Raw genomic sequence first — 26703 nt, forward strand, 5'->3', positions numbered from 1 at the left:
AAGATTTTGTTAGATGGTAATAAATGACCTTTTTCCCAACAATAGCTAGCCCCCTCAAGGTCCTGGAAAACTTGCTTCCAAATTCCTTAGAGACTTACGCTATCCCTAACCCCAGCCCAACTTGAAAGTATATAAGCCTCGTGACCCCGGTGCAGCTCTTCCTGCCCACTGGTCCCATCCCTGTGCTTTAATAAAACCACCTTTTTGCACCAAAGACATCTCAAGAATTCTTTCTTGGCCGTCAGCTTTGAACCCTAACATTCTTTCCAACATCATTTTTCACAACCTGGTCTGAAAGGGTTGAATGAGCTTATCTGCAAGGTTCTCCCAGCCCCATCAGGAGCCTGAACACCTGCACAACTATATATTTTCTGCCCCATCCTAGGAGGTCACCTGTCTCCCCAGAGGCTTCTGTAACTAACCCTGAGCTAAAGTAGAGAACAGCACCCTCAGTTCAGACTGAAAAGTTTACTGTCACTTCTTTATACCCCTTAATCTATCTCCAAGTGGGAAGGCTCCCAAATGTAAGTGCAATGCATGAGTGAGGGAGCCTGTTCATGTAGGTATCTGTGTGTCCTCCATTTTGTTCGAGACCCTAAATTAAAATAGTATTCTAACCTAGGAAAATCCTATATTTTAATATTGACATAATTTGTGTAACAGTTATCAGAAAAACTATATGTATTTGCATAATGACACATTTGCAAAAATGTGTCATCATTTGCTACCACTTGCCCTTCCATGCGCTAGACAATTATTTCAGTTTACCCTCCCCCAAAAGTTCCCACTGATCGTCTTTTTTTTTTTTAAACTTGGTTGTGAAATCAGTTAACCAAAGGGGAAATTCTTCAGCTCTCCACTTCTGCTTTTGAAGAATATAAAAGTGGGGTAGCAATTGGCAGATGGCACAGCTTTTCAAGGCACAGTGGTCTACTCCAGGATTCTATTCTCTCCAGCTGGTCTTCACTACTCAGGTACAACTTGAACTAACTCTTCTTTATGACTGGGTTCCAGTCCAGTCTCTCTGTCTCTCTGTCTCTGTCTCTCCCTCCCTCCCTCCCTCTCTCCCTTCCTTTCTGCCTGAGGGCTGGGCTTTTTACAAAAATGCCACATGTATTATGGCTATGATTTGTGAAATATTCTGGGAATGAGTATTGCTTATGTAGCAGCTGACATCTGAGAGATCAGTGTCAAAGCCTCTGCTCCAGATCTAATGAATATACTCCTGGTTTGGGTTTGGTTTAGCAAATGTTTCTTCTGGACCCAAAGGAAGGCTCTCTCATACATTCACTCATTCATTTAAAGATTGTTCCTTTACATGCCTGCCATGTGCCAGGTGCTAAGGGAAACTCACATGTGAAGGCAGCCCTCATGGATACTGGCGTGGCAGGAGTCACTTATTTTCTCCTCTTTACACAGGTTTCTGAAGCAGCCATGGCAAGAGTACCTGAACCCACCAGTGAAATGTCTTACTACTGCAGGTCAGTGGGGAGACTGAGACCAGCAATGGGAGCAGATCCAGAGCTCCTCTTTCAAGAGTGGAGTGTTATCTGTGCTTGGAGACCAGATTTGTCCCCCAAACTGCCTCTTTCAGTGGCAAGCACGGCTCCAAGTTAACCTGGTTTAAAGAATGATTTCCCACCACGAGTCCAGCCTTTGGACCCATAGGCCATCCAGATGTTGCTGCAGCGGCTTCCTGCAGATGGCAAATAGGAAGAAAAGATTCCAAGTGCACAATACAGGAGATCTCTTGGCAAAGTCTGGCTTGACAGAGAGGAAAAGCTCAGATGCGAAGTGGGTGGAAGTTCGGTCTCAGGATCCAACAGGGCATACCCAGGATATCTGTCCTGCCTCCTATGCCATTCCATGCATATTACCACAAAACTTGCCAGCAGCTTTCGGCAACTTTAAGGGACATACTATTTGCAGTTTCCTATTAATAATGAAGACTGTTTGCAGGGAATTTAAAAAAAAAGAAAAGAAAAGAAAACTTGTCTGGGAGATGTACTTGAGCAATCTCTCTGTTTTTATTGCAGTGACAATGAGAATGACCTATTCTTTGAGGCTGATGGCCCCAGAAAGATGAAGGTAAGACCATGGGCTTAGCTCACAAACTCCTGGATAGACTCTGACATGGGAGAGGCTCCAGGAAAAGGGTTCTGGGCCACCTTGTTTCCATGGTATTTTGTGATGGAAGGACTTTTACAACTCTTCTAGTGAGACAGACACAGATGGCACTGCATGCTGATTGGTCACTATACCACTCCCACAGTCACTCACTAAGGCCTGGTGACGATGGCCAGGCTTGTGGAGAGCAAGGAGGAATGGCAGTGGTGATAAAGTTCACTGTGTCTTGTTCGGAAGGCAGCCAAGGCTCCAATGCAAATTTGATTTTCCTTTTAGGAGAGGGTTCTGCCTACATAAAATCACTTAAGTCCTTGGGAATTAACATATGCCTGCCCCCCTTAAAAGGAAGAATAGTTTTTCCTCCCTGGGGTGGAGCTTATGACAATAAGATGTGGATGATGTAAACAAAAAGATGAATTAAGAGTTGAAAGAGATTCATTCACTTGCTGTTTGACCTTAAAGAAGCCATTTCACCCCTTGGGGCTCTGAAAAATAAGGGGAATGAACTAGATGATCTTTGAGCTCCTGGCATCCTATAACGTTCAATTCTGAAATATTGTCAATGATGGCTAAGTTTATCCCTGGAAATCGGTGTTTCTCTGACTCTCAACCTTACTGGGAGCCATTTTAACATTCGAGCTACCCCTTCTCTTCTGTACAAGGCCTGATGGCTTTCCGAGGTGGTATAGCCATCAACCCAGCTAGGTCAGCGGGACACATTAGCAAGCAGCTACTTTTCTCCTTTTTTTTTCCAATTCTTGGCAGCCTCCCCTAGCCTAATAATCCAGTCCCTACTCGTAAAAAGCACATTTCTTTAAATGTTTTAAAACCAGTCACTGGTTTTAAAACCAGCCCCGGGTGCGGTGTGGCTTCTCAGTCCAGCCCTAACCCCCACTGCTCCTTCCAGCATCCTGGCTCACTGTCATCCGGAGCCTCAGCTCTGGGCAGGAACTTCTGTCACACCCAGCTTTCCTCTGTGTCGTTAGAGGCCTCTTTAACTGTCCTTTGAGAGTTCAAACCATTATCATGCTGCCAGGGCAACCCCACTTAAGCCTTCATACAGTTATACTGTTTCTCTGAATAACGGGAAGGTGGGAACATATTTCACAAACAGTAACCACTTTTAAAGTATTTGTAGAATGCTTATAAGACAGTGTTTAGAAAAAAAGAAAGAACTTGTATAGAATAATTAAAAAACATGTTGAATGAACATAGATGAATGGAAAATGTTATGATCATCATTGCCATGAAAAATTAAATACATTGTGTTAAAGCATTAGGGATACAAAAAGACACAGAAGGTAAGAAGGTATAAATTTACGGTTAGGTGGAGTAGTGTATAAAAAAGATAAATGAGGCAGACATGGGTTTTATTCTAAAAGAATACCATATAGGGCACCAGAAAGCCCACAGTTCTGGTTTTGGGTCTGCCAATAACTTGCCACGTGCCCTTAGATAAACCACTGAACCTCTCTGGGCTTCGGAGAGAAGAGAGTTGAACATTAGAAGCTCAGTTATCTCCACGGTGCCTTGGCCTCTCTGATGTAAAAACAGGAGTTCTCTGGTCCAAATGCCTTAACACGCTCTTCCTTGGTCTCTCCACAGTGCTGCTTCCAAGACCTGAACAACAGCTTTCTGGAAGATGAGGGCATCCAGCTGCACATTTCCCACCAGCTCCAGAACAAGAGTCTGAGGCATTTCGTGTCAGTCGTTGTGGCTTTAGAGAAGCTGAAGAAGATCTCTTTACCCTGCTCACAGCTCTTCCAGGATGATGACCTGAAGAATGTCTTTTCCTGCATCTTTGAAGAAGGTATTTACTGAGAACCAAGCATAGACAGGAGATCTCTGGTCATCTGCTTCTCAGAGTCCATAATGCGTCAACTAAACTACCCCGAAGCTGAAGCCTTTTAAAAGTAGAAGGCCTAGTATTGAGAGAAAAACAGAGAAGCCTAGAAACCAAATGAATTATCTCTTTAGTTGAAACTATTCTTAAAGTAAGACCTTGATAACTACTCACATTTGCCAGTCACTCTACCCATCTCAGAGGCTTTCACTTGCATTACCTCCTGCAAGTCTCACGATGTCCTTGTTGGGCTAGTGCTACTGCCATTGCCATTTTATGTGAGTAGCTCTATTGCTAGTCCACAGCAAGCCTGAATCCACATCTTATGGTGCCAGGTCCAGTGTTCTCACACACCCCACCTTCTCCCCACCAAGGTTATAATCAAACTCCAGCTGTGCATGCTCAGATATCCTCCAAAAAAAACCAAATTCTGCTGCCTTCTATGCTCTGGCCTGCCCTTCCAATTTTCTTCCTAAACAGCATATATGCTCCACATTTCAGAACCCATCATCTCTGAAGCGTGTGATGATGATGCCCTTGTGTGTGACGCACCCCTGCAATCGGTGGACTGCAAGTTCCGGGACGTGAACCAAAAATCCCTGGTGCTGTATAACTCGTATGAGTTGCGGGCTCTCCACCTCAATGGGAGTAGTGTGAACCAACAAGGTAAATGGGGACATCTTGATTCCTTTCTTGGCCTCCTGGCTGCTTGCTAATTCTTTTTTTTTAACAAAGTAGAATAATAAGGCAAATTATGAACATAAATGAAAAAACATGTAATAATGAACATCTAAACTTTCTGTTTGGGTCCTAGCAATGACATCAGATTGATTCCCTTAGAGTGTTCATTTTTCAACAAGAGATGAGACTCTGAGAAATTAGAATGCTCAAGAACACCCAGGACCATTGTCCAGCCAAGTCTTTGAATGATAGTGCAATGTCGATGCTTCCATTAGAAAGGGGTCATTTGATGGACATGACCTAACTGCCTGTGGGCTCCTTTTTCCTGTTGTTGAGGTTGAAACTAGAGTGGCAAACAGATAATGGGTCCATCCTCATTCCCAACTCTGCCCCGTTAACCCTAACATCCTTCCCGCCCCATACCAGATGGTTCCTTGTAGGGAAATTTTACTGACAAGCAGGAACTTATCTCTCCCTATTGTAACTAGCAAATGTTTCGAGTCTGTAGAGCCCATTACTTGTGGAAATCTGCCTGGCGCCTTGCCACTGTGGCTGAACCCCGTATGCAGGAGCACAGCCAAGGGCGCAGCTGAAAGGAGCAGCCTGTTCTCTTCCAAGGCGGCTGACCTTGGAGAGAGGCATCTCAGCCAGGCCAGGACAAACCTGTTTCTTTAGAACTGGGTTGTGAGCATGACCTAACGGTCCCCAAATGAGATGGCTGTGACTAAGGAAGATTAAAATGAGTGTCCCTTTGGAGCCACTTTTCCCAGCTAAGCCTCCCCTCTCCCAAGTTCTTCCCATTTGCTCCATGTTCCTGAGACAGATTTGGGCCCGTTTCCCTTCAGGAGCCCTGATCTACCTCTTTTCTTGCCTTTCCCATGGATCAAATTACCCCGCTCACTTGGATGGCCACACCACCGGCCGGTCACCAAATGGCTTCCTTCCTTCAGTTGTCAAAACTTAGACCCCCTAAGTCTTCATTGCCACTGTAATGAGGCTTTAAGAAACCCCCAGACCTTCTTTGGAGAAAAGAATCAACCAACTGACCCTGCTATTGTCTGTGGGAAGCCAAGTTATCCTACCCGTTAGGCCACAGGAACCTCAGTGTGGGTTCCCACGGAAGATGTTAATTGTGAGTCCCGTGGTTGGGCCAGCTCTGCACTGCTGTGTGTTCCTAACCACAAGGCCCCTTTCTTTTCTCTAGCGGTGTTCCGCATGAGCTTTGTGCAAGGGGATGAAAGTAGTAACAAGATACCTGTGGCCTTGTGCATCAAGGAAAAGAATCTGTACCTGTCCTGTGTGATGAAAGATGGGAAGCCCACCCTGCAGCTGGAGGTGAGTGAGTACCAGGGGCTGAAGGCTTCCCAGGCTTCTCTCAAACACTCTCAGGCCTCACTTACTTCCAAGATATCCACCTTCCCCACCGCCCCCCAGGAAATCTGGGAGCAGAGCTACTTGATAATTTTGCATAAATGTAAATAAATTTAATGTAATTGTTAGATGCATGCAACTTTCACTCCCAACACAGAAAACTAAGTCATTTGCTGATATATTATATCCTGCCATTGTTACCACCCAACAGATGACACAATGTTAGGGTTAGAAGCTTTATAACCTTGTTAGGGTTGCTCCATTTGATAAATGACACTTTGGGAAATTAATCAATTCAAGGGAGCTGCCACTTGTCATCTCCTCCACTCCCAAAATCACCCTCTACCCTACCTCACCCCCAACAAGCTTTCCCAGCAAAAGTTTCATTTCTAAGTTGAAGTCATTCTAGCCAAGGCCATAAGGAAAAATACAGCAAAAGTCCCTGGAAACTAGCTACTCCTAGAAGTTTTAATCCAATTTTCACTTTTTAATAAAATCCCCACTTATATTATGCTCCCTACCATTTGATACTAAGTTTCAGAAAAGAGTAGGAGTTTTTCAGGCACTACACAGAAAGTTGGGGTCACAAGGGTAAATCAGGAGTCTGAATCCTGGTCCTATGACTCATCAGTTTCCTCTCTAGCTGAACCAGAGAATAACTTCAGCAGAGTGTCTTTTGTCCCTTCCCTCATAAAAATTCTCATTTCTGTTTTGTTGCAGATGTTAGACCCCAGAGTTTACCCAAAGAAGAAGATGGAAAAGCGATTTGTCTTCAACAAGACACAAATCAAGCACAGGTTGGAATTTGAGTCTTCCCAGTTCCCCAACTGGTACATCAGCACCTCTCAAGCAGAAGAAATGCCTGTCTTCCTGGGAAATACCAAAGGTGGTCAGGATATAACTGACTTCACCATGGAACCCACTTCCTAGAGACCTGGACCCAGAAAGTCCACAAGTGCTGAGTAACACTTAGTGCTAGTGGAAGGGGAATAGAATGCTTTAAACATGGCCTCAAGCCGAACTTCACTATCTCATCGGTGCACACATCACTTCATTATCTAATCAGTGCACAGCTGCCTTCCCTAAATCACTGCTAAGAAAATCTCCTGCCTACCAGCCAGGTGGAATAGCCCCCTTTTGCCAAGGCCAATCCTCAGACCCCCTCTGCTGAGTCAGGTCCCTCTCATCTCTTCTACTTACTCGAAGCCAGCATGGCAGAAGCCATTACACCTTAGGTTCAAAGGAACCCTCTGTCCTTTGTGCCCAGCTTCTGATGAACAACCACAAAACTATTTATTTATTTATTTATTTATTGGTGGGTTATTCTATTTAATTTAAGTCAAGCGGGTCAAGAAGCATCAGTGTCTGTGAAACAGCCCACTCTTCAATAGCTATGAAATGAATTTAATTTGCACTAATGTGCCATCTTTTCATCAAGTCCTTTCACCAAGACTGAAAAATGTATAAGCTCAGATTGTTTAAATAGGAATATTTATGAATGATTAAGTATGATCACACTGCTTCAATGATTCTGAAATAAATTTCACTGAAAAAAATTTTTTTTCCATGTGGTAATTGCCTTTTCTTGGCTCTGACACAGAAGAGTAAAGATAAATGGGGCCATAAGAGTTCTCCTTGGGAAGCTGGAAGCCCACTCCTCATCACTGAGCATGGCAAAATACCTAGGAACATCACTGACCAACAAAGACAAGCCCACCTTCCTCCCCTTCATTTCTGTTTCTCCACAAAAGGATATTTGGTACACAAGTTTCGTCTGAAAAAATAGGATCAGCTGAAGTAAGGGAGGAAGTGTTGGTGGTAACCACTGTCGACAATTTCTCTACTCATTTATTCAACAAACATTTATTAAGTAAATCCTATGTGCCAGGAGCTGGGAGTACAGAAACAAGACAGGTAAGACATTCCTAGTTAGATAGGAGAGGCAGATAGATACAAGCAAAAATAAGGCAATGTGGCAAATAGAGGTAAGATAAAGTATGAAAGGAGCAGCCAGGAGGACAACATCTACTGTGGAGGACAGAGGGTCAGGAAGATGACATATGAGTCAGACCTAAAAGAATGAGCAGGAGTTCCTCACATAGAAAAGAAGGGAAAGGGTACTCTTAGTAGTGGGACCAGTATGATCAAGAGCATGGAGCAAAAAATGAATAATAAATGATGTAAGGAGTAAACTGTCAGAATTGCAGAAGTCACCAGAAGCAAAGTCAAAACACAAAAACAACCCACGGAAAAAATATTTGTAACTGTACCTCAGGCAAAGGGGTAATTTGTTTACTATATACAGGGTTTCTTCAAAACATTAGAAAAAACCTGAACAGGGAAAAATCCAACAAACAATATATTAACAGGCAGTCCACAGAAAAGGAACTACTATTAGATCTTGGACAGAGTAAAACATGCTCAATACTACTTACGATAAGAAAACTGAAATAACTGTACTTTGATATACCAACGTTCTCCTATCAGATTATCAAAAGTCAAAAGTTTAACAACACACTCTGTTGGGAAGACTGGGGAAACTCCTGCTCTTAACCACTACAGTTGGGAGTATAAATTGGCAGAACTCCTGTAGAGGAACATTTGATAAAACTATGAAAATTACAAATGAACAACCCCTTTGGCCCAGCAATTTCACTTATGAGGATTTATCCTATGTATATCCACCCATGTGAAATGACACATGATCAAAATTATTCATTACACATAACTTGTAAAAGCAAAAGATTGAGAAAAAGAACCCCAAATGTCTATCAATGGGAGCCTGTCTAAATGAATTATGGGACAACCATACAATGGAATGCCATGCAGCTGTAAAAAAGAATCAGAGGGGCACCTGGGTAGTTCAGTCTGTTAAGTGTCTGACTAGATTTCAGCTCAGGTCATGATCTCAGGGTTGTGAGACTGAGCCCATATTGGGCATGGAGCCTGTTTAAGATATTTCCTCTCTCTCTCTCATTCTCTCTCTCTCCCTCTCTTCTCCCCTCCCTCCCTTTCGCAAAAAATCAGAAAGCATTCGATACCAACACGGAAGCCTGTTCAAGATATGCTGGTAACTAAAAAAGAGCGAGAGGCAGACAGTGTTTATAGTGCACTGACTTTTAGGTAACAAAGATCAGGGGGAAAGATTAGACAGTACTTTCCAATGTGTTTGTATTTGATTTCAAAAATTCTGAAAGATATGTATGAAATTTAAAAAGTAGCTGTGAGGGGCTGGGGAATAAAATATAGGGAACAATGGTGGGAGGAAGACATTTCTCTAGATACTTTTTATACAGTTTGATTTTTTAATCGTGTGACTGTATTACTACTTAGAAATAAAATGGTAAAAATTTTTAAAAGGTATTTGTCAGATATATATATATAATATATAATACATATATATTATATATACAATATATATATATATAAATTGCTGGGCCAAAGGGGATGTTCATTTATAATTTTCATAGTTATTATCAAGTCATATATATATGACTTAATTGAAATGTCCCAGTTGTCAGCAGCTCGCTCCTAGTACCCTTTCCCCCTCCTCCTTCACAGCTTTCCAAGCTAGGGCACAGGAGCTGGATGGAGGCCCTACAACCTGGCAGAGCCCCCTCTCCCAGCTCTGTCTGCTTCATAACTGCACTGCAAAGGATGGGAAGGTATCCAAGTGGTGCTCATTCCCCAGTACATGATAGAGCTGCTGGGAGGTAGGCAGCTGGCCCAGGGAAGAGAGCAGAAGTACCCCTGGGAGTCCCAGCAAGGATACTGTCCCCTTTCCTTGGTTGATTGATACAATTCCACCCACCTCTCACAGGTCCAAAAGAGAGAACATGAGAAAGAATGACAAACCGTGAAGCCATCTAACCTTATGGGGAAGCCAGATTCCAAATCATCTATGTGAGTGTAAACTGCTACAGCCATTTTAGAGAGAAAATTGGCAGTGTCTCATTTATTTTTAACATGACTTATGACTCAGCAATTCCACTATTTGGTGTCTTCCCTAAAGAAACAATTTCAAGGATGTTTATTTTAGAATTGTTTATAAAAAGTTAAACAAAATAAACTGGAAACAACCTAAATGTCTACGGGTAAGGAAAAGGTTAAATAAACCATGGCGAGTTAAAAATAAAAATAAAAATAAGTAGTGCTGAAATGGAAAAAGATTCAGACAAATCATTGAAAGAAAAGGTCAAACTGCAAAACCTTAAGTACAGGATGATACTGTTCACATAAAAGAAAAAAGTACCACACATCCAAAATGCATGGCCATATGCTTCTAAGAGTAAGTAAGTAAGACAGAGAGCTCTGGAAAGGTATTGACTAGACTGAAAAGAGTGGTTTTGTGGGGTGGGTTGGGGCAGGGGAGGGGATCATCAAGAGGAACTTTAGCTTTATTTATGCTTGAATTTTTTACAAGAAGATGTATTTGTGAATTACTTATATAATTTTTTTAAAAAATCCTCTGCATTAAAATGTTCAAAAGGCCTGAGTTTCAATTCCTGGAACTGAGCCAAAGATTAAAACTGATCCCCCAAAGACTATCATATTCCTGGTTTGGAGTCAAGTTCTTTCCCTGTTAACAGCTCTCCCTTTCTCTGCACTAGGTGTTCTTATCCTGGAAAAGAGAAATAGGCTATTTCTAAATGGAAAAGATCAAATGATTTGAGTGCAGAGAACCAGAACCCTCCCCCAACTCTATCAACCACATGAAATATGACCAGAAGTAGGAAGTCTTTATAATGGGCTGAGAAGTTAATTTTTCTCCACCTCCAGCAGGTAACACACCATATCACCACAGCTCTTACCAGCTTTCAAAGAGATCCCACGTACCTGGAGAGTAGGAGGCAAGTGCTTCTAAATTTGAGTCCATAGGGTTAGGGTGTGTCTTATCCTATATGCTTGGGCTGGAGTAAGCCAGTATCTGTTGGGGGGGGAAGATAAATGATGCAATGGTATGAGCACATCTAGTCTGAAAGGCAGGTTGAGGGTGGGTGGCTGCTACAATGTCATGGTCAATGACGGAAGCATTATTCAGCGTGTCTTCTGTACAGATCTCCTCCCTGTCCCATCCCTCATCCCCCTGTACAGCCTTGCTGAATTATCCACAAACATCTGATTCAACTGGAAGCCAGGGTGAGAATGACCTAGAGAACTGGTGTGATGCCCACCCAGGTGTGTAAGACCATAGTCAGAGCCTCCTCCCAGTTCTATGACATCTTACCCACATCTTGGCTCCTAAATTGGCACTTTGGACACAAGCCGAGTGATTAGCTTTTCCCCCCTGGGAAGTTTAGAAGCAATGTTTTTCTTATTTGTATGATTGTCTGTTTACACAAATAATCATGAAAATTAAATTCCCTCTTGGAAAGCAAGTCATAAAACCATGAAATGAAGTATGTGGACGAGGCAAGGTAAGTCTGGGAGGAGCAAGGAGGGTGCCAGGGGCCTAGGCAGCTCTCTCAAATCAGGGACCTCCCTGTGTCTGAGAACATCTCACCTTCTGGCAAATAGGGCAGCTGGAGATAGAGGGGTCCAGGTAAAACCTATCCTAGGGCAAGTGGGGCCCTCTGGGGACTAAGGAGTAAGTTGTTAATGGTATTCAGCCACTCCCTTTCTTGACCTGAGCTTCTACATAGGCTGTTTGAAAGAATCAATGCTTCGCTTTCTCTCCAGCCCCTCCTTGCACCCAAACCCATCAGCTCTCAGAGCCAAAAAAAGGTATGATGTCCTTCATCTGCCAGGGATCAGAATTGTGAGTCAAGGGAGTCCTCCCAGACACCACCTGAGCATCCTGATACTGCAAGTCAACCTGAAGAAGTACCTAGCCAGAAGGGTCCACATGGTTTGCTTGTGAAGGCTGGGTTTGGATGAGTCCTTGGAGCAGAGGGATATGTGGAATCCAGATACATACAGGAGTATCTACACACACATGATTTGGCTTTAAAATATAACATACCAGGAACACCTAGAAAAGATGTCAAATGTGGGAGCTGAGCCTCAGTTCCCTCCTAGCCATAGGGATAAGAACTTTGTCCCAAGTATGTAATGTCCTCTTGATGCACCATCTGTCATGGACCTCGCTTCTAGAGCATCAAGTCCAATTCTCTCCCCGAAAGGCCCTTCCAGGGCCCTAATCTTTGTAGAATGTTGGTCTTCCAATATCTTAGCTTATAAACCACCTATGAGAGTTTTGAAAAATTATGACCTCACCCCTTTGCCAACATACATGTTTTAGGTTAAAACCTAAAATTTTTTATAATTTTTTAAATTTTTTATTTTTTTTATTTTAATGTTTTTTTATTATATTATTAGTCACCATACAGTACATCCCTGGTTTCCGATGTAAAGCTCGATGCTTCATTAGTTGCGTATAACACCCAGTGCACCATGCAACACGTGCCCTCCTCACTACCATCACCAGTCTATCCCATTCCCCCACCCCCCTCCCCTCTGAGGCCCTCAGTTTGTTTCTCAGAGTCCATAGTCTCTCATGTTTCATTCCCCCTTCTGATTACCCCCCCTTTCTTTATCCCTTTCTTCCCCTACCGATCTTCCTAGTTCTTATGTTCCATAGATGAGAGAAATCATATGATATTTGTCTTTCTCTGCTTGACTTATTTCACTTAGCATTATCTCCTCCAGTGCCATCCATGTTGCAGCAAATGTTGAGGACTCTTCTTTCTGATAGCTGAGTAATATTCCATTGTATATATGGACCACAACTTCTTAATCCAGTCATCGTTGAAGGGCATCTCGGTTCCTTCCACGATTTGGCTATTGTGGACAATGCTGCTATGAACATTGGGGTGCATATGGCCCTTCTCTTCACTACGTCTGTATCTTTGGGGTAAACACCCAGTAGTGCAATGGCTGGGTCATAGGGTAGCTCAATTTTTAACTTTTTAAGGGACCTCCACACTGTTTTCCAGAGTGGCTGTGCCAACTTGCATTCCCACCAACAATGTAGGAGGGATCCCCTTTCTCCACATCCTCTCCAGCAATTGTTGTTTCTTGCCTTGTCAATTTTTGCCATTCTAACTGGCGAAAGGTGGTATCTCAGTGTGATTTGGATTTGAATTTCTCTGATGGCTAATGATTTTGAACATTTTTTCATGTGTCTGTTAGCCATTTGTATATCATCATTGGAAGAGTGTCTGTTCATATCTTCTGCCCATTTTATGATTTGTTTATTTGTTTCTCGCGTATTGAGTTAGAGAAGTTCTTTGTAGATCTTGGATGCCAGTCTTTTATCTGTAGCATCATTTGCAAATATCTTCTCCCATTCGGTGGGCTGCCTCTTAGTTTTTTTGACTGTTTCCTTGGCTGTACAGAAGCTTTTTATCTTGATGAAGTCCCACAAGTTCATTTTATCTTTTGTTTCTCTTATAATTTTAAAAAGTTAAAAATAGAGCTACCCTATGATCCAGCCACTGCACTACTGGGTATTTACCCCAAAGATACAGATGTAGTGAAGAGAAGGGCCGTATGCACCCCAATGTTCATAGCAGTATTGTCCACAATAGCTAAATTGTGGAAGGAGCCGAGATGCCCTTCAACAGATGACTGGATTAAGAAGTTGTGGTCCATATATACAATGGAATATTACTCAGCTATCAAAAAGAACGATTTCTCAACATTTGCTGCAACATGGACGGCACTGAAGGAGATAATGCTAAGTGAAATAAGTCAAGCAGACAAAGACAATTATCATATGGTTTCTCTCATCTATGGAACATAAGAACTAGGAAGATCGGTAGGGGAAGAAATGGATAAAGAAAGGGGGGGTAATCAGAAAGGGGAATGAAGCATGAGAGACTATGGACTCTGAGAAACAAACTGAGGGCTTCAGAGGGGAGGGGGGTGGGGGAATGGGATGGACTGGTGATGGGTAGTAAGGAGGGCACGTATTGCATGGTGCACTGGGTGTTATACGCAACTAGTGAATCATCGAACTTTACATAAAAAACCAGGGGTGTACTGTATGGTGAATAACATAATACAATAAAAATATTATTATGAAGAAAAAAATAGTTAATTGCAAATGTATCATTCTGGAATATTGTAAATTTGACATTTAAAAAAAGCCTGTTACGTCACTTGTTAACATATCCAGCAAAATCCTAATACCATAGTAACTATTTCTTATTGTCATCCATCTAAAAATTACAGAACAAATTCCTCTTCAACAGGTGAAAATTAACAACATTCCTTTTTTTCTTGAACTGATATTTCCATTCATTTCCCCCATGAAATTTTATCACAATGTAATACATGTTATGCTTAAAAGCATTTTACTGATCATTCTATGATGCTTTTTTACAACAATAAAAATGTGTTCAATCATAACTTAATTTTTTTAAAAGCTTATTTTTTATGTAATCATAGGATGTTAAATTTTTTTTAAATTCTTCTAGATTGAGTCATCATTATAGTCATTGTTAGTACACAATTGATCAAAATAACATAAATATATAAACATAATATATTATGAATGTTGATTATTAGCAATATATCTTGATGAGACCAAGCTTTTTGGAGGGGTAGGTGGAGAGGGAGAGGGAGAGAGAGAAACTTAACCAGTCTCCACACCCAGTGCTACACCTGATGCGGGGCTCCATCTCATAACCCTGAGATTATGATTGAGCCAAAATCAAGAGTCAGACATTTGACTGACTAAGCCACCCAGGCACCCCAATGAGACTAAGCTTTTAAAAAAGTTATTTCATATATTTATATATTACTCATAATTAGAATGATACTGTTCGACATTGATCCTATTCTTATTTTGTTTTTTTTTAATGTAAGTAGTGGGAAAACATGTACATATAAGTAATACACAGATAGGAATGAAAGGAATTTTATTGTATCAATGTCACACAATTCTTTGAAATCCTTCTAAGTTACTTGCTAAAATCACATAGTCATCTATCATCAAAAATTAGGTTTAATGACTTATTAATCAACAACTTATTTAGGTTCTTTTTCAGTTTTGTTGGAAGATAGAAATGGAAATCACAGGGCGCCTGGGTGGCTCAGGTGGTTGGGTGTCTGCCTTTGGCTCAGATCATGGTCCCAGAGTCCTGGGATCGAGTCCCACATTGGGCTCCTTGCTCAGCGGGGAGTCTGCTTTTCCCTCTGCCTGCTGCTCCCCCTGCTTGTTCTCTCTCTCTCTCTTTCTGATAAATAAATAAATAAAATCTTTAAAAAAAAAGTAATAAAAAAAAATGGAAATCACCCGAGCTGCAAAAGTCCTTAGAGTCCTTCACTGGACACTGAGATATCCCTTTGTTTGTGCCCCAGGAGCTCTGATACTGTAGGGCAAGGTAACTTCCTAAGGTTAGGAATGTGTGGGAAGACTGATGTTCTCATCTTTCTTGAAGAGTAGGTGAAGGGCAAATGTACGATGGGAAGTGAAGGTCAGTCTGGCCTCCTTTCTGCTACTCATGTGGCTGTCTGCCCTGGTGCTGTTTACTGGACTGGATGAATGCCAAGCATGACCACAGCTGATGTCAGGATGTCAGGTGACTACAGTGACAGCATCTAATGGAGCTCCGCTGCACTGTGAGGGGGAGAAGATTGGAGTGGGAGGCCTGGGCCCACTCTTAACCTCTGAACCTTTTTTCTTCCTCTGTAATAATGCAGGGTAGGGGCAAGGTCAGATAATCAGCTCCAGCATATGTGGTTCAGCTCACCATCAGTGATAGGAAAATAACTAAACACAGCAATAGGATAGAGAACAACTGGGTGGGTGCAATGAAAGGTGCTATTTTAGGTAAGGTGGTCAGGGAAGATCCCTCTGAGAAAGTGCATTAAGGAGACACCTGAATATAGATAAGGAACCAATCTTGCAAAGATCTGGGGGAACAGTGTGCCAAGAAGAGGGAACTTCTAGATGTAAAGGCCCCAAGATCAGAAGTGGACTTGACATGAATAAGGCACAGTAAGAAGGCCAACGTGGCTGAAGCAGAGTTAGCACAAGAGAGAGGGGCTACAGAGGAGGATAGGGAGGCAGGCAAGGGCCACGTCTCTATGAGTTGGGACTTAGTGTGTCATACAAAACCACTGGAGGTTCTTAAACGCGAAAGGGATGATTTCCTCATACTTTTTATCGCTCTTGCTGTTGTGTGAAGAATGGACCCTGGAGACAAGAAAAGAGGATGACAAAAGTGGACGTAGACAGACAGGTTAGGAGCTGTGGCAATGGACTACACAGGAAATAGTAGTATCTTGGACAAGGGTAATAAGTGGTGGTGGATATATTCTGGGCATAGAGACAACAGAACTGGCTGATAGAGTAAATGTAGGAGATGAGGGAAAGACAGAATTCAAGGGGGACTTACAGGTTTGAGAGCTGATTAAGTGGGTAAACAGGGGTATATAAAGAAATAGGGAAGCCCTGGGAAGCAGCAGGTATCCTGTTTGTGGGGGAAGGGGTGAACCAAAAGTTCTGTTTTAGCCAAGTTATATTTGAGATACCTATTAGCCATGAGAATATAAAATCCAAATCTCCCTGGAGATTCAGATTCAGGAGTAACTGGCATGTAGAAGGCATACGATACCATGGGTCACCTGACACTACCTAACAAGAGTTTGTTGCTAAAAAAGAGAATGGCCAAAGACTGAGCCCTTGGTACAACAATATAGAGAGGTGGAAAGTAAGAAACAGAGCCATTGAAGGAGACTGAGGAGTAACCAGCGAGGTGAGAGAAAAACCAGGAGAGGGGAGAAGACGACGGGAGGAAGAGGGTAAAGGAGAAGGAGATCCAGCAGGTCCAACAATACCGAGAGGTCAAGTACATGAGGGCGTGGCCTTTGGATTCGGTGATAAAGGTTGTGGGTGGCCATAACAAAAGTGAGGATAGAGCTTGAGGGCTAAACCGTTCTCAGAACTGATTCAGGAGAGAATGAAAGGCAAGCAAGTGGAACCAATGAGTAGGCAAGTCTCCTTTGACTAGTTTTGCTGTAAAAGAAAAGGGGTAGCAAGAGGGACAGAGAAATGCAGTGATAGATGGAGGGGGCCGTGGGATCAAAAGAGGATTTTTCTGTTTAAGATGGGAGTTGTTATAGTACATTGGTAGGTTCATATAATCAATCAGTAGGAAGGACAGAGAAATATGCAGGAGAGAAAAAGACGGATTTACAGGAGCCAAAGCCTGGAGTAGCCTATAAGGGAGGTGACATACATGAATATAGATGCAAATCGGTCAATAATGTCTGGGGTAGAAATACGAGGCAACTCTTTCCTAACCGCACTTGTCTTCTGAATAAGACAGCACAGAGTGTGCTCAGTCATGCTAGCTACTCAGGGCCTTGTGGCTGTTATTCCTGAACAGACTGGGTTCTCTTCTTCTGGCTCCCTAAGCAGGACCATTTTCACTGCCCAGCTCTTACTCTCAGACCAAACAGGTTGAGCTGCCCTGGCCACTGGCACATTCTCTTGGAGTCATCCTCTAACAAACTCCAAATGTTGTGCTTTACCTTTAACCCTGTTAAGGTCCTACTGGATTCTAGAAGAGTCTGAAAGACATCTCTCTCCTACTCATTATCACATGGCAGCTGTGAGCAGTGGCTATCACAGGTATTAAATGCATAAGAATTTATGCCATCACAGGCAATAAATGCATAAGAATGCTGAGATTTTAAAACACTCGTTAATCATTATAATAAGTACAGAATTGTAGTCATCAGGGGCGCCTAGGTAGCGCAGTCGTTAAAGCGTCTGCCTTCGGCTCAGGGCGTGATCCCGGCGTTCCGGGATCGAGTCCCACATCGGGCTCCTCCGCTAGGAGCCTGCTTCTTCCTCTCTCACTCGCCTGCTGTGTTCCCTCTCTCGCTGGCTGTCTCTCTGTCACATAAATAAAAAAAAATAAAATCTTTAAAAAAAAAAAAAAAAAGAATTGTAGTCATCAGCAAACATTGGGGGGAAAATCAGGTACTAAAGAAATTAGAAATTAGCCAATAAAGCAAGAAAATGTATTAACTAGGATCCAGATCAGGGTGAAGATTTCATCTATCTATATCAGGTGGGGAAAGTTGAAAGCAGTTAAGATAAAAATTGGGCAGGGGGCATTTGAAAGATGTCCACGGAGATTAGCTCTGAAACCAATTCCCACTGACTTATCAGTCTGGCCCCAACGTTAAGAATTGACTCTAAGAATTGACTATGGTTTGCATCAAGTTACCCAAGAAGAGACAAATGACAGTGTCTCACGTTCTCAAGGCAATAGCTCACACAAGTTCCTGAATCTTTGACCCGGGAACCTCAGGGTTAGAATCTTTGGCATAGGAACCATCTCAGATGATTAATCTGTGATCTGTGTCCCTGTATTAAGTGGCTTTACAACTCCAGGAAAATATTTAAGGGGAAAAAAAAAAGCATAGAGCTGATGATGTAAATGAACCCACAGCTTTAACACTTTTGTGTTTAGAAATAAGTTTTAAGACTGTCCTGGTAATCTGTCTTCATTATTTAATGAGTTTGAAACGATTAAAGAAACTGAAACATTAAAGAATCTGAAATATTATCTTTGTAATTTCAATTTGAAATGTATAATTGATATTAGACTTCTGATTTTAATTTGAAGGGTAGAAAACAATTTGCTTATGTTTGTTAAAATTGTTTCAATTTTTATAGCCTGATTTACTACATTTTTTTTTTCATCTGCTCTTTTTGGAGTTACAGGAAATTACTTAGGTGCTTGGAAAGATTTTGCTTATTAGATTTTTAAATCTGCCTTGGCAGACATTTGAAATGTTTGAAAGAATTATAGTTAAATTTGCAGATACATTAAATTTGTAATTTAAAATATTTACGGGAACTCGATTAACTGTGGTAGAAAAGAGAGTTAAATACTTAGGGAGACTTAATATGTTAAGTGATAAAATAATTGAGCATGAACTTAAAAATTAAAAGTGGTTTTTCTCATTGTTAAACCCAAAACTGGCCTTATAAATACAACAGCAAGATTTGTAAGTTGAACTTAAAATGTTAAGAAAGTTTTGGTTTTTTGAAATTTATAATTGTAGTAAAATTAATCATGTAAATGTAGGGCTCCAATAACTATAAATGTCTTTCCCATGCACACAAGCAACTCTTAAACAACCCCTCCCAAAAAATTAATTAACTTAATTAAGGAAGTCAGCCTGCCATGGAGGCTGACTCAGAAGACTATGAAGCGAGGTCCCTCCCCAAGTAGTCTTTACGAAGCTGTGCCTTCCTTACTGCTTTCCAATATATTAACAGTCCCTTTGAATCCCTGATGATGGGCAACTGTGCTGCTGAGTCTCAGCACTGAGTCTCAGGACCTGAGTCTCAGTCTGAGGAGTGGACCATCCACAGCCCATCCTCATGCGTACACACACACACACACACACACACACACACACACTTTGGCGACAGAAACGCAATTTAAAAATGATTCAGATTCTCTGCTTATCCCCATGAACCCCATGAAAAGTACACACAGCCCACGTACCACATTTCTTGGTTTTTTTTTTTTCTCTCATCCAGTGCCCGCACCCGCATAGCTGTCTCCACTGTCTCCACCACATTGTTAAAATCCCTACCCCATGTCCTAGACTCTCTGATCTTTACAGATTTGGCATCACTAAAGTCTAAACAACGAGATTGGCTGAGATAGAATTGCCCCCTTGGAGGTTAGAAATAAGAGGAAAAAGGCTAAAACACTGTATGAAGAAAAGTTATCTAAAATGTGGGGGAAAAGGCAAAAAGCCTATTCATGACTTTTCACTAACTAGCATCCATTGCTCTAGGGTAGGAGTTCACAAAACATTTTCTATAAGAGGCCGAATAGTAAATCTTTTAGGCCTGAGGGCCGTAAGGTCTCTGGCACAACTATTCAACACTGCTGTTCTATCTCAAAAGCAGCCATTGACAATCTGTAACAAATGGGTATGCCTGTGTTCCAACACATTTTTATTATAAAAACAGACAGAAGGCCAGATTGAGCCCACAAGCCAGTTTCCTGACCCCTTCTCTAGAGGAAAGTATCTTTTTGTTTGACTTACTATTTACTGTTGATCAAGGCCCAGACACAATAGAGCTAGATGTTAACTTGCAGAAGATGGATGAGTTGTGAGTCATTTTTGTCCAGTAAAACAGTAAAATTGCAAATTATTTCTGTCCAGGAAAACATTAACCCAGCTGTTATGATATTATTGCCCTGGTTTATATCTAACTACTATTTTATTCCAACATTCTTTATCCCACTGATTAGATAGATAGATAGATAGATAGATCTAGTATCTACCTACTATAGATAGACAGATATATATATATATCTAGATGACAGATATATATATATGTAGATATATATATCTAGATGACAGATATATATATAGATAGATATCTATATCTAATATCTATCTACCTACTATAAATAGATAGATAGATAGATAGATAGATAGATAGATAGATAGATAGATAACTCCAGGTGTATATCTATCCCTATCTCCTCCTTTAACCAGCTTTGCCATATTTGGTTGCCCTAATACGGAGTTAAATAAATTTTTGACACATTTACTATATACTTGTAAGACAGTTATATTTTTAATAATTTAAAACTTATACTTTGACAACATCTATGTCAATAATTTTTTTCCTGTCCCCTTAGAACCAGTATCACTTGGGTTAACCCAAACCAGACAGCCTCACCATTCCCCAGGTATTAGAGCTTTGCAGTCCCTCCTCCAGCCCTGACCCACCCTCAGTGCTTGAGCTCCTGGAGTTAAAAGAGACTTGGACATTAAGACTGGGCTGGGTAGATTTAAAGGAAGTGCAGGAAGCAGGATCTACCAGGGCAAGCTCCACCTGTCCTGACTCTCTGACCTCACCCAAGGAGGTCTGTGGGGACAGGGAGGGGACCACTGTCTCCACCTCCTCCTCTGCTCCCCAAACCATGAGTCACACTGAATGCAATAAACCTTTTATAGAATACTGCAAAGGCAGTAAGTATCTGAAATCTTCAAAATGTCTCCCCGTTGGCCCAGAAATTCCACTTATAAGAAAAAAGGAGGGATGTACAACAAATTTTATGTATTTTTATAGATGTTTACTAGCATTATCCTAAATAGCTTTTAAAAAGTTGGAAATAACGTGATCACCCAACAATTGGAAACCAGTTAAATAATTTTTGGGATGTCCACATAATGGAATATTGTGCAGCCATTGAAGATCACATTTAACTAGACTATCTTATGACAGGGATAAATGTTCATTATATAGTGTTAGATGGAAATAAAAGTAAATTACAAAATAAACAATTTTATTCCAAATTTAACCAGCATATATATCTACACAGAACTGTAACATGTTGTACATATATGTTATATACACATACGTATATAATATATAGTATATGTGCTACATGTACTTTATATTATATATAGTACAACATAATATACATTATATGCATATACTATATATTAATATCTGTTCTAGAGAGCATAAAGACTGGACAAAGATGATGGTGAGGATGGGCTATATCTATCCTCCTGCTTAGCCTAGGGGACTGGTTTTGAGCCCTCAGGAGAGGGAGAGGTTAGGACCAGAGAGCAAGGTGACTATTTGTTGAGGGTCTGTGTCTCCTGCTCTTTGTTGGGAGACAAATGACAGCATCACTGCTGAAGACCCCTCTTCACTCATTCTATAGACCGTGGAGCAGCCTTGGGACCCCCAGAACTTAAGGAAGTAATCTGTAGAAGAGAGGAAGTGAAAATGTGTGGACTTTCCCCCGAGCTGTACCATGACTGTGGAAAATTCCTGAAACAGTGGGGAGACTTGGGGAGAAGGAAGAGGCCCTGCATCAGCAAGTCCAGGAGGGAGCCCACACACCATAGTTGTTCATCTCTCTGGCTGATGAGGTCTCAGAACATTTGGTTGCAACATTTGGTGCCCTAGAGATATACAAATACGGTCCTTTGACCACAAAAGGAAATAAGCATAGACTCTGGCTGGGGGTGGGGAGTTGGGGGTGGGGGCAGGGAGGAGAACAGGGATGAGGTTCAAGAAAGTTTTCCTAAAAGAGGTGGAATTTAAGCTAGACCCCGAAAAATAAGAATTTCTATTAATGGACATGGGGCAAGTGAAGCAGAAGCAAAGAAGATAGAGGGGGAACAGTGCAGGGGACAGAGTCAGATGTGACCAGAGGGAGGGTGGGCCATGGCTAATGTAGAAGGAGGTAAGACTGGTGTTTGGAAGAAACAGAATGCCACAGTACAGTTTGGATTTAATTCTGTGGGCAGGAAAGCCAATTGGTCATCTCCCAACCCTGTGACCTGGCTCCAAGATAACAGGAGTTTGTGGAATGTCTGCCACCATTCTCTCCCTCTTAAGAAAAAGAAGACTGAGGCACAGAGAAGGGCGGTGATTTGTTCCAATAGCACCATGATTTGGCACGAAACAAGGACTACACCTCATACCCAAGTATGCTGACTTACTCCCTTCATTGCTAACACATCTACTTTAGCCACTGTGGACTGTTCTTGAGGATAATATTGTTCACCATTATCAGAGCTTCAGCTTCCAAAAAAAAAAAAAAAAAACGGCCAGTGTTAACCATTAGGCACAGAGGTAAGAGTGCTAGGCTGGGATTCCCAGCTTTTAATCAAACTTGTAATCGCCCACTTAACTTCTCCACTCTATCTTCCCACTTATAAAATGGACTCCTTTGAACCAGATGGTATCTGAGGTCCTTTCCAGTTATAAAAACAAATGGTACTGGGATACCTGGGTGGTTCAGTCGGTTAAGTGTCTGCCTTCAGCTTGGTTCATGATCCTGGGGTCCTGGGATAGAGTCCTGCATCCGGCCCTGCTCAGCGGGGAGCCTGCTTCTCCCTCTGCCTGCTGCCTCCCCTGCTTGTGCTTTCTCTCTAAATCTCTCTGTGACAAATAAATAAATAAAATCTTTTTAAAAATAAAATAAAAACAAATGGTACTAATGCCCTATTTTTGTGACTAATTTTGCTATTTTATTAAAAGTAAATTCATCTTTGCCAATTCCCTTCTTATCTCTGCTTCCTCCAGGCCCTTTTCCTAGAAGGAACCAGTACTAATCTTTATTCCTCTCTTAAGTGCTTTATCTCCTTAGTTATTGAGATGATATTTGTCCAGATGGCGGTCCTGGAATGGCCTGGAGGCAACGAAAAAGCAAGTGAAATAGGCCAGTTATAATGAGAATAAAAATACCAACCAACAGTGTAAATTCCTTTTTTACACCAAAAAAGATATTTTCAGTGACGAGAAAGTAAAGAGTAAATCTCCTATAATGCCCACACAGTCACTGAATAACCATATTTGTATAGCACTTTACTATTATTTTTACAAACTTCACATTTTATTCTGCAGAACAATCATGGGGGTGAGTTTAATTTTCAGTCCAATATCTGGCACAGTGCCCAGGACAAGAGCTTAATAAATGTTCAATGAAAAAAAAGGTCCCAATTTTTGTGTCTGTGCCCCTTTTTTCTGGCTTTACTAAAACAGAATTGACATATAATATTGTGTAAGTTTAAGGTGCACAATGTGATGACTTGATAACTGCATATATTGTGAAATGTTGACTACAATAAGGTTAGTCAACACATCCTTCATCTCACATAACTGCCATTTTGTTGTTGCTGTTATGGTAAGAACATTAAAGCTCTATTCTCATAGCAACTTTCAAGCATACAGTATTTTTAACTATGGTCACCATGCTGTGACTTAGATCCCTGAAACTTACTCATCTTAGAAATGAGTGTTTGTACCCTCTGACCAACATCTCCCCCTCCCCCCCATCCCCTACCAGCCCCTGGTAGTCACCATTCTACTCTCTTTCTATGAGTTCAATGTTTTTTATTTTTAATTTTTTTTAATTTATTTTTTTAGAGAGAAAGAGCGAGAGAGAGCACAAGTGGGGTGAGGGGCAGAGGGGGAGAGAGAATCTCAAGCAGCTCCACGTCCAGCATGGAGCCTAAGGTAGGGCTCGATCTCATGACCCTGAGATCATGACCTGAGTCAGATGCTTAACCGACTGAGCAACCCAGGTGACCCTTTTTTTTTCTTTTGTTGTTTTGTTGTTTTGTTTTTAGATTCCACATGTAAGTGAGATCATATGGCATTTGTCTTTCTCTGACTTATTCACTTAGCATAATGCCCTCAAGGTCCATCTGTGTTATTGTAAATGACAGGATTTTCTTCTTATTTATGGTTTAATAATATTCCACTATATATGTATGTGTACATATATATGCATTATATATAACATATATAACATGTAATATATAACATAATATATATCACATATATAACATAAAATATATCATATATATAACATATAATATATAACATATATATCACATATGTAACATACAATATATCATATATATGTTTTCTTTATCCATTCATCCATAGGTGCACCCACATTGTTTCCATGTCTTGGCTATTGTGAATAAAGTTGCAATGTATATGGGAGTACATATATCTCTTTGAGATCGTGATTTAATTTCCTTTGGATATATAACTAGAAGTGGAATTGCTGGATCGTATGGTAGTTCTATTTCCAATTTTTTTTAAGGAACCTCCGTACTGTTTTCCATAATGGCTGCACCAATTTACATTCTTAAAATAGTGCACCAGAGTTCCCTTTCCTCCAAATCCTTGTCGGCATTTTATTATCTCTTGTCTTTTTGATACTAGCCATTCTAACAGGTATGAAACGATAACTCTGATGGTTTTCATCTGTATTTTCCCTGATGTTGAGCACCTTTTCATGTATTTTTTGACCACTTGTATGTCTTCTTTGGAGAAATCTCTATTCAAGTCCTTTGCCCATTTTTAAATTGAATCTTTTTTTTTTCTTTTTGCTATTGAGATATATGAGTTCTCTCTATATTTTGGATATTAACCCCTTACCATATAAATGACTTACAAATATTTTCTCCATTCCATAGATGGCCTTTTCATTTAAGTGCAGAGACATACAGATGCCTGTGTAGCAGCACGCGCCAATTGCAGACATTCATGTAGTAGTAGCAGCCAGAACCAGCAGCAATGGCCTGGGCCAACTGCAAGTGTACTGGCAGCTGCAGGGCCCTGGCTCTAGACATGCACTCCTGTGGCTGCAGGGTCTCTCCACAGGGTGCATGGCAGTGGATACCAGTGCAGGGAGCTGGGCCGGGGCGTGCAAGTGCAGAGCTGGAGGGTCCAGCTGCAGGTGAGCCCAGTAGTGCAGGTCCAACCCTACAAGCAGCTATTAGGACCTTGGCTGTCGGCATGCACTTCCATAGCTATAGGATCTCACCATGGGTGCACACACAGCAGTAGAGGCTAGTGGTGAGAATCAAGCCAGTGGCGTGCAAGTACACAGCTAGAGGGACTAGCCACAAGCAGGCACAAATGGCAGTGGAGGTCAGCTTCTAAGGTCTATGCTGGTATCTCGCACTCACACAGCCACGGAGGCCTGGGTTGGCTGCTGGTTGCCGGTCCCAGGTTCTGGTGGAGGAATGGGGGATGAAGCAGGGAGCGTTTCAGGCAGCTGGAGGCTGGGAATGGGAATGCCTGTGGGGCAAAAAAAAATAAAGTGCAATCTGCAGAAGGTTCATGGCAGCTATGCTGGCTGTCGGTTTCTTTAGTGGTGAAAGCTGCCGGGGTCCTCTGCAGAGCAGGTCACTGGGAACCATGGGCACTCCAGTGCCCAAGACTGATACTTGGTAGCTCCTGCTCTTCTTCCTTATTCCTAGCCATCTCTATACATCTAGCTTTGCTGGCCTCTGGGTGGGGTAAAACTGAAGAGGATCCTTCATGCGATGCCCCAGAAGGCTGGGAAGCTGGCTGCTGACCCCGCTCTCCCCTTCACAGGGAGCAGAACTCTATCTAGTCAGTGAGTTCCCTCTTGGTGCTGAGCCACGTTGGTTCAGGGGGATGGGATAATGCAAGGGAAATGAGGCTGTTCTCTTCCTTCCCTTTTCATGCAGTTATTCTCAGTACTTTTGTTCCACTACATTGCTGAAGTTTCTAGTGTACTCCAGAGATCTCCCAGAGCTGTTTTTCTTCATGGATAGCTGTCAATTGTTGATCTCTATAGGGAGACAGAGGCTGGAGTTTCATATATTACCATCTTGGTGACATCACTTCAATGATCCCATTTTTAGATGAGGAAATTGAGACCCAGAAATTATAAACAATATTAACAAAGTTCATTTGTTCATTCAATAACATTTAGAGAGCACCAATCATGTAGTAGCCCCTCTATCCCTAGGTGCTAGAAACACAGGAGGGAATGTTTTAATATGGGGAGACAAGACAATAAACAAGTACAAAAATAATTTACTTCAGTTAGAGGTAAATGCCATGATGGCAATAACACAGAGTGGTGTGATAGAATCGAAAATGGGGTTCTTGAATAAGTTCATCAAGGAAATGACTCTGAACTAAGATCCAAATAGTAAGAGGGCCCCAATAAGGGAAAGGAAGAACAATCCAGACAGAGAGAACTATAAGTATGAAGGTCCTGAGACAGTAACCAGCTGGATGAGTTCAGGAAAAAACTCAAAGGCCAGTGAGACTGGAGCATAATAAGAAAGGGGAAAATCAATGCTAGGAAGTGGCCTTCTGAGAAACAAAACAGTCTTGGTTTGTAGCATTTACCAGTTGCAAGGTGTAAATACTTCCACCT

General features: G+C 41.6%; 1 protein-coding gene and 1 long non-coding RNA gene across 2 annotated transcripts in view; one reads left to right on the forward strand and one right to left on the reverse strand.

Moving 5' to 3' along the window:
- Positions 1 to 883: 883 nt before the first annotated feature.
- On the forward strand, positions 884 to 7538 carry IL1B (interleukin 1 beta). Its single transcript, XM_045808917.2, has 7 exons — positions 884 to 974; positions 1420 to 1481; positions 2037 to 2088; positions 3733 to 3937; positions 4472 to 4636; positions 5856 to 5986; positions 6743 to 7538. Exons 1-7 carry the CDS (start codon positions 903 to 905, stop codon positions 6950 to 6952), a joined length of 897 nt encoding a protein of 298 aa, XP_045664873.1. The 5' UTR covers positions 884 to 902; the 3' UTR covers positions 6953 to 7538.
- LOC123799743 (uncharacterized) overlaps positions 3829 to 26703 on the reverse strand; it is a 68345-nt gene continuing 45470 nt past the window's right edge. Inside the window, exons 2-3 of the long non-coding RNA XR_006781683.2 lie at positions 10859 to 10949; positions 3829 to 3944 (exon numbers count right to left, since the gene is read on the reverse strand). This is a non-coding gene — a long non-coding RNA (uncharacterized LOC123799743). The remainder of the gene's footprint in view (positions 3945 to 10858; positions 10950 to 26703) is intronic.

The sequence above is a fragment of the Ursus americanus genome, chromosome 7 (genome assembly GCF_024610735.1).
Source record: "Ursus americanus isolate L20-20 chromosome 7, mUrsAme1.1.p, whole genome shotgun sequence".
NCBI lineage: Eukaryota > Metazoa > Chordata > Mammalia > Carnivora > Ursidae > Ursus > Ursus americanus.

Excerpts from the sequence above, each read along its gene's own strand:
- IL1B (XM_045808917.2), top strand. The coding sequence starts at position 903 with ATGGCACAGCTTTTCAAGGCACAGTGGTCTACTCCAGGATTCTATTCT. Across the intron at positions 4,637-5,855 it reads GAGTAGTGTGAACCAACAAG|CGGTGTTCCGCATGAGCTTT; the intron begins GTAAATGGGGAC and ends TCTTTTCTCTAG. Across the intron at positions 5,987-6,742 it reads AGCCCACCCTGCAGCTGGAG|ATGTTAGACCCCAGAGTTTA; the intron begins GTGAGTGAGTAC and ends GTTTTGTTGCAG.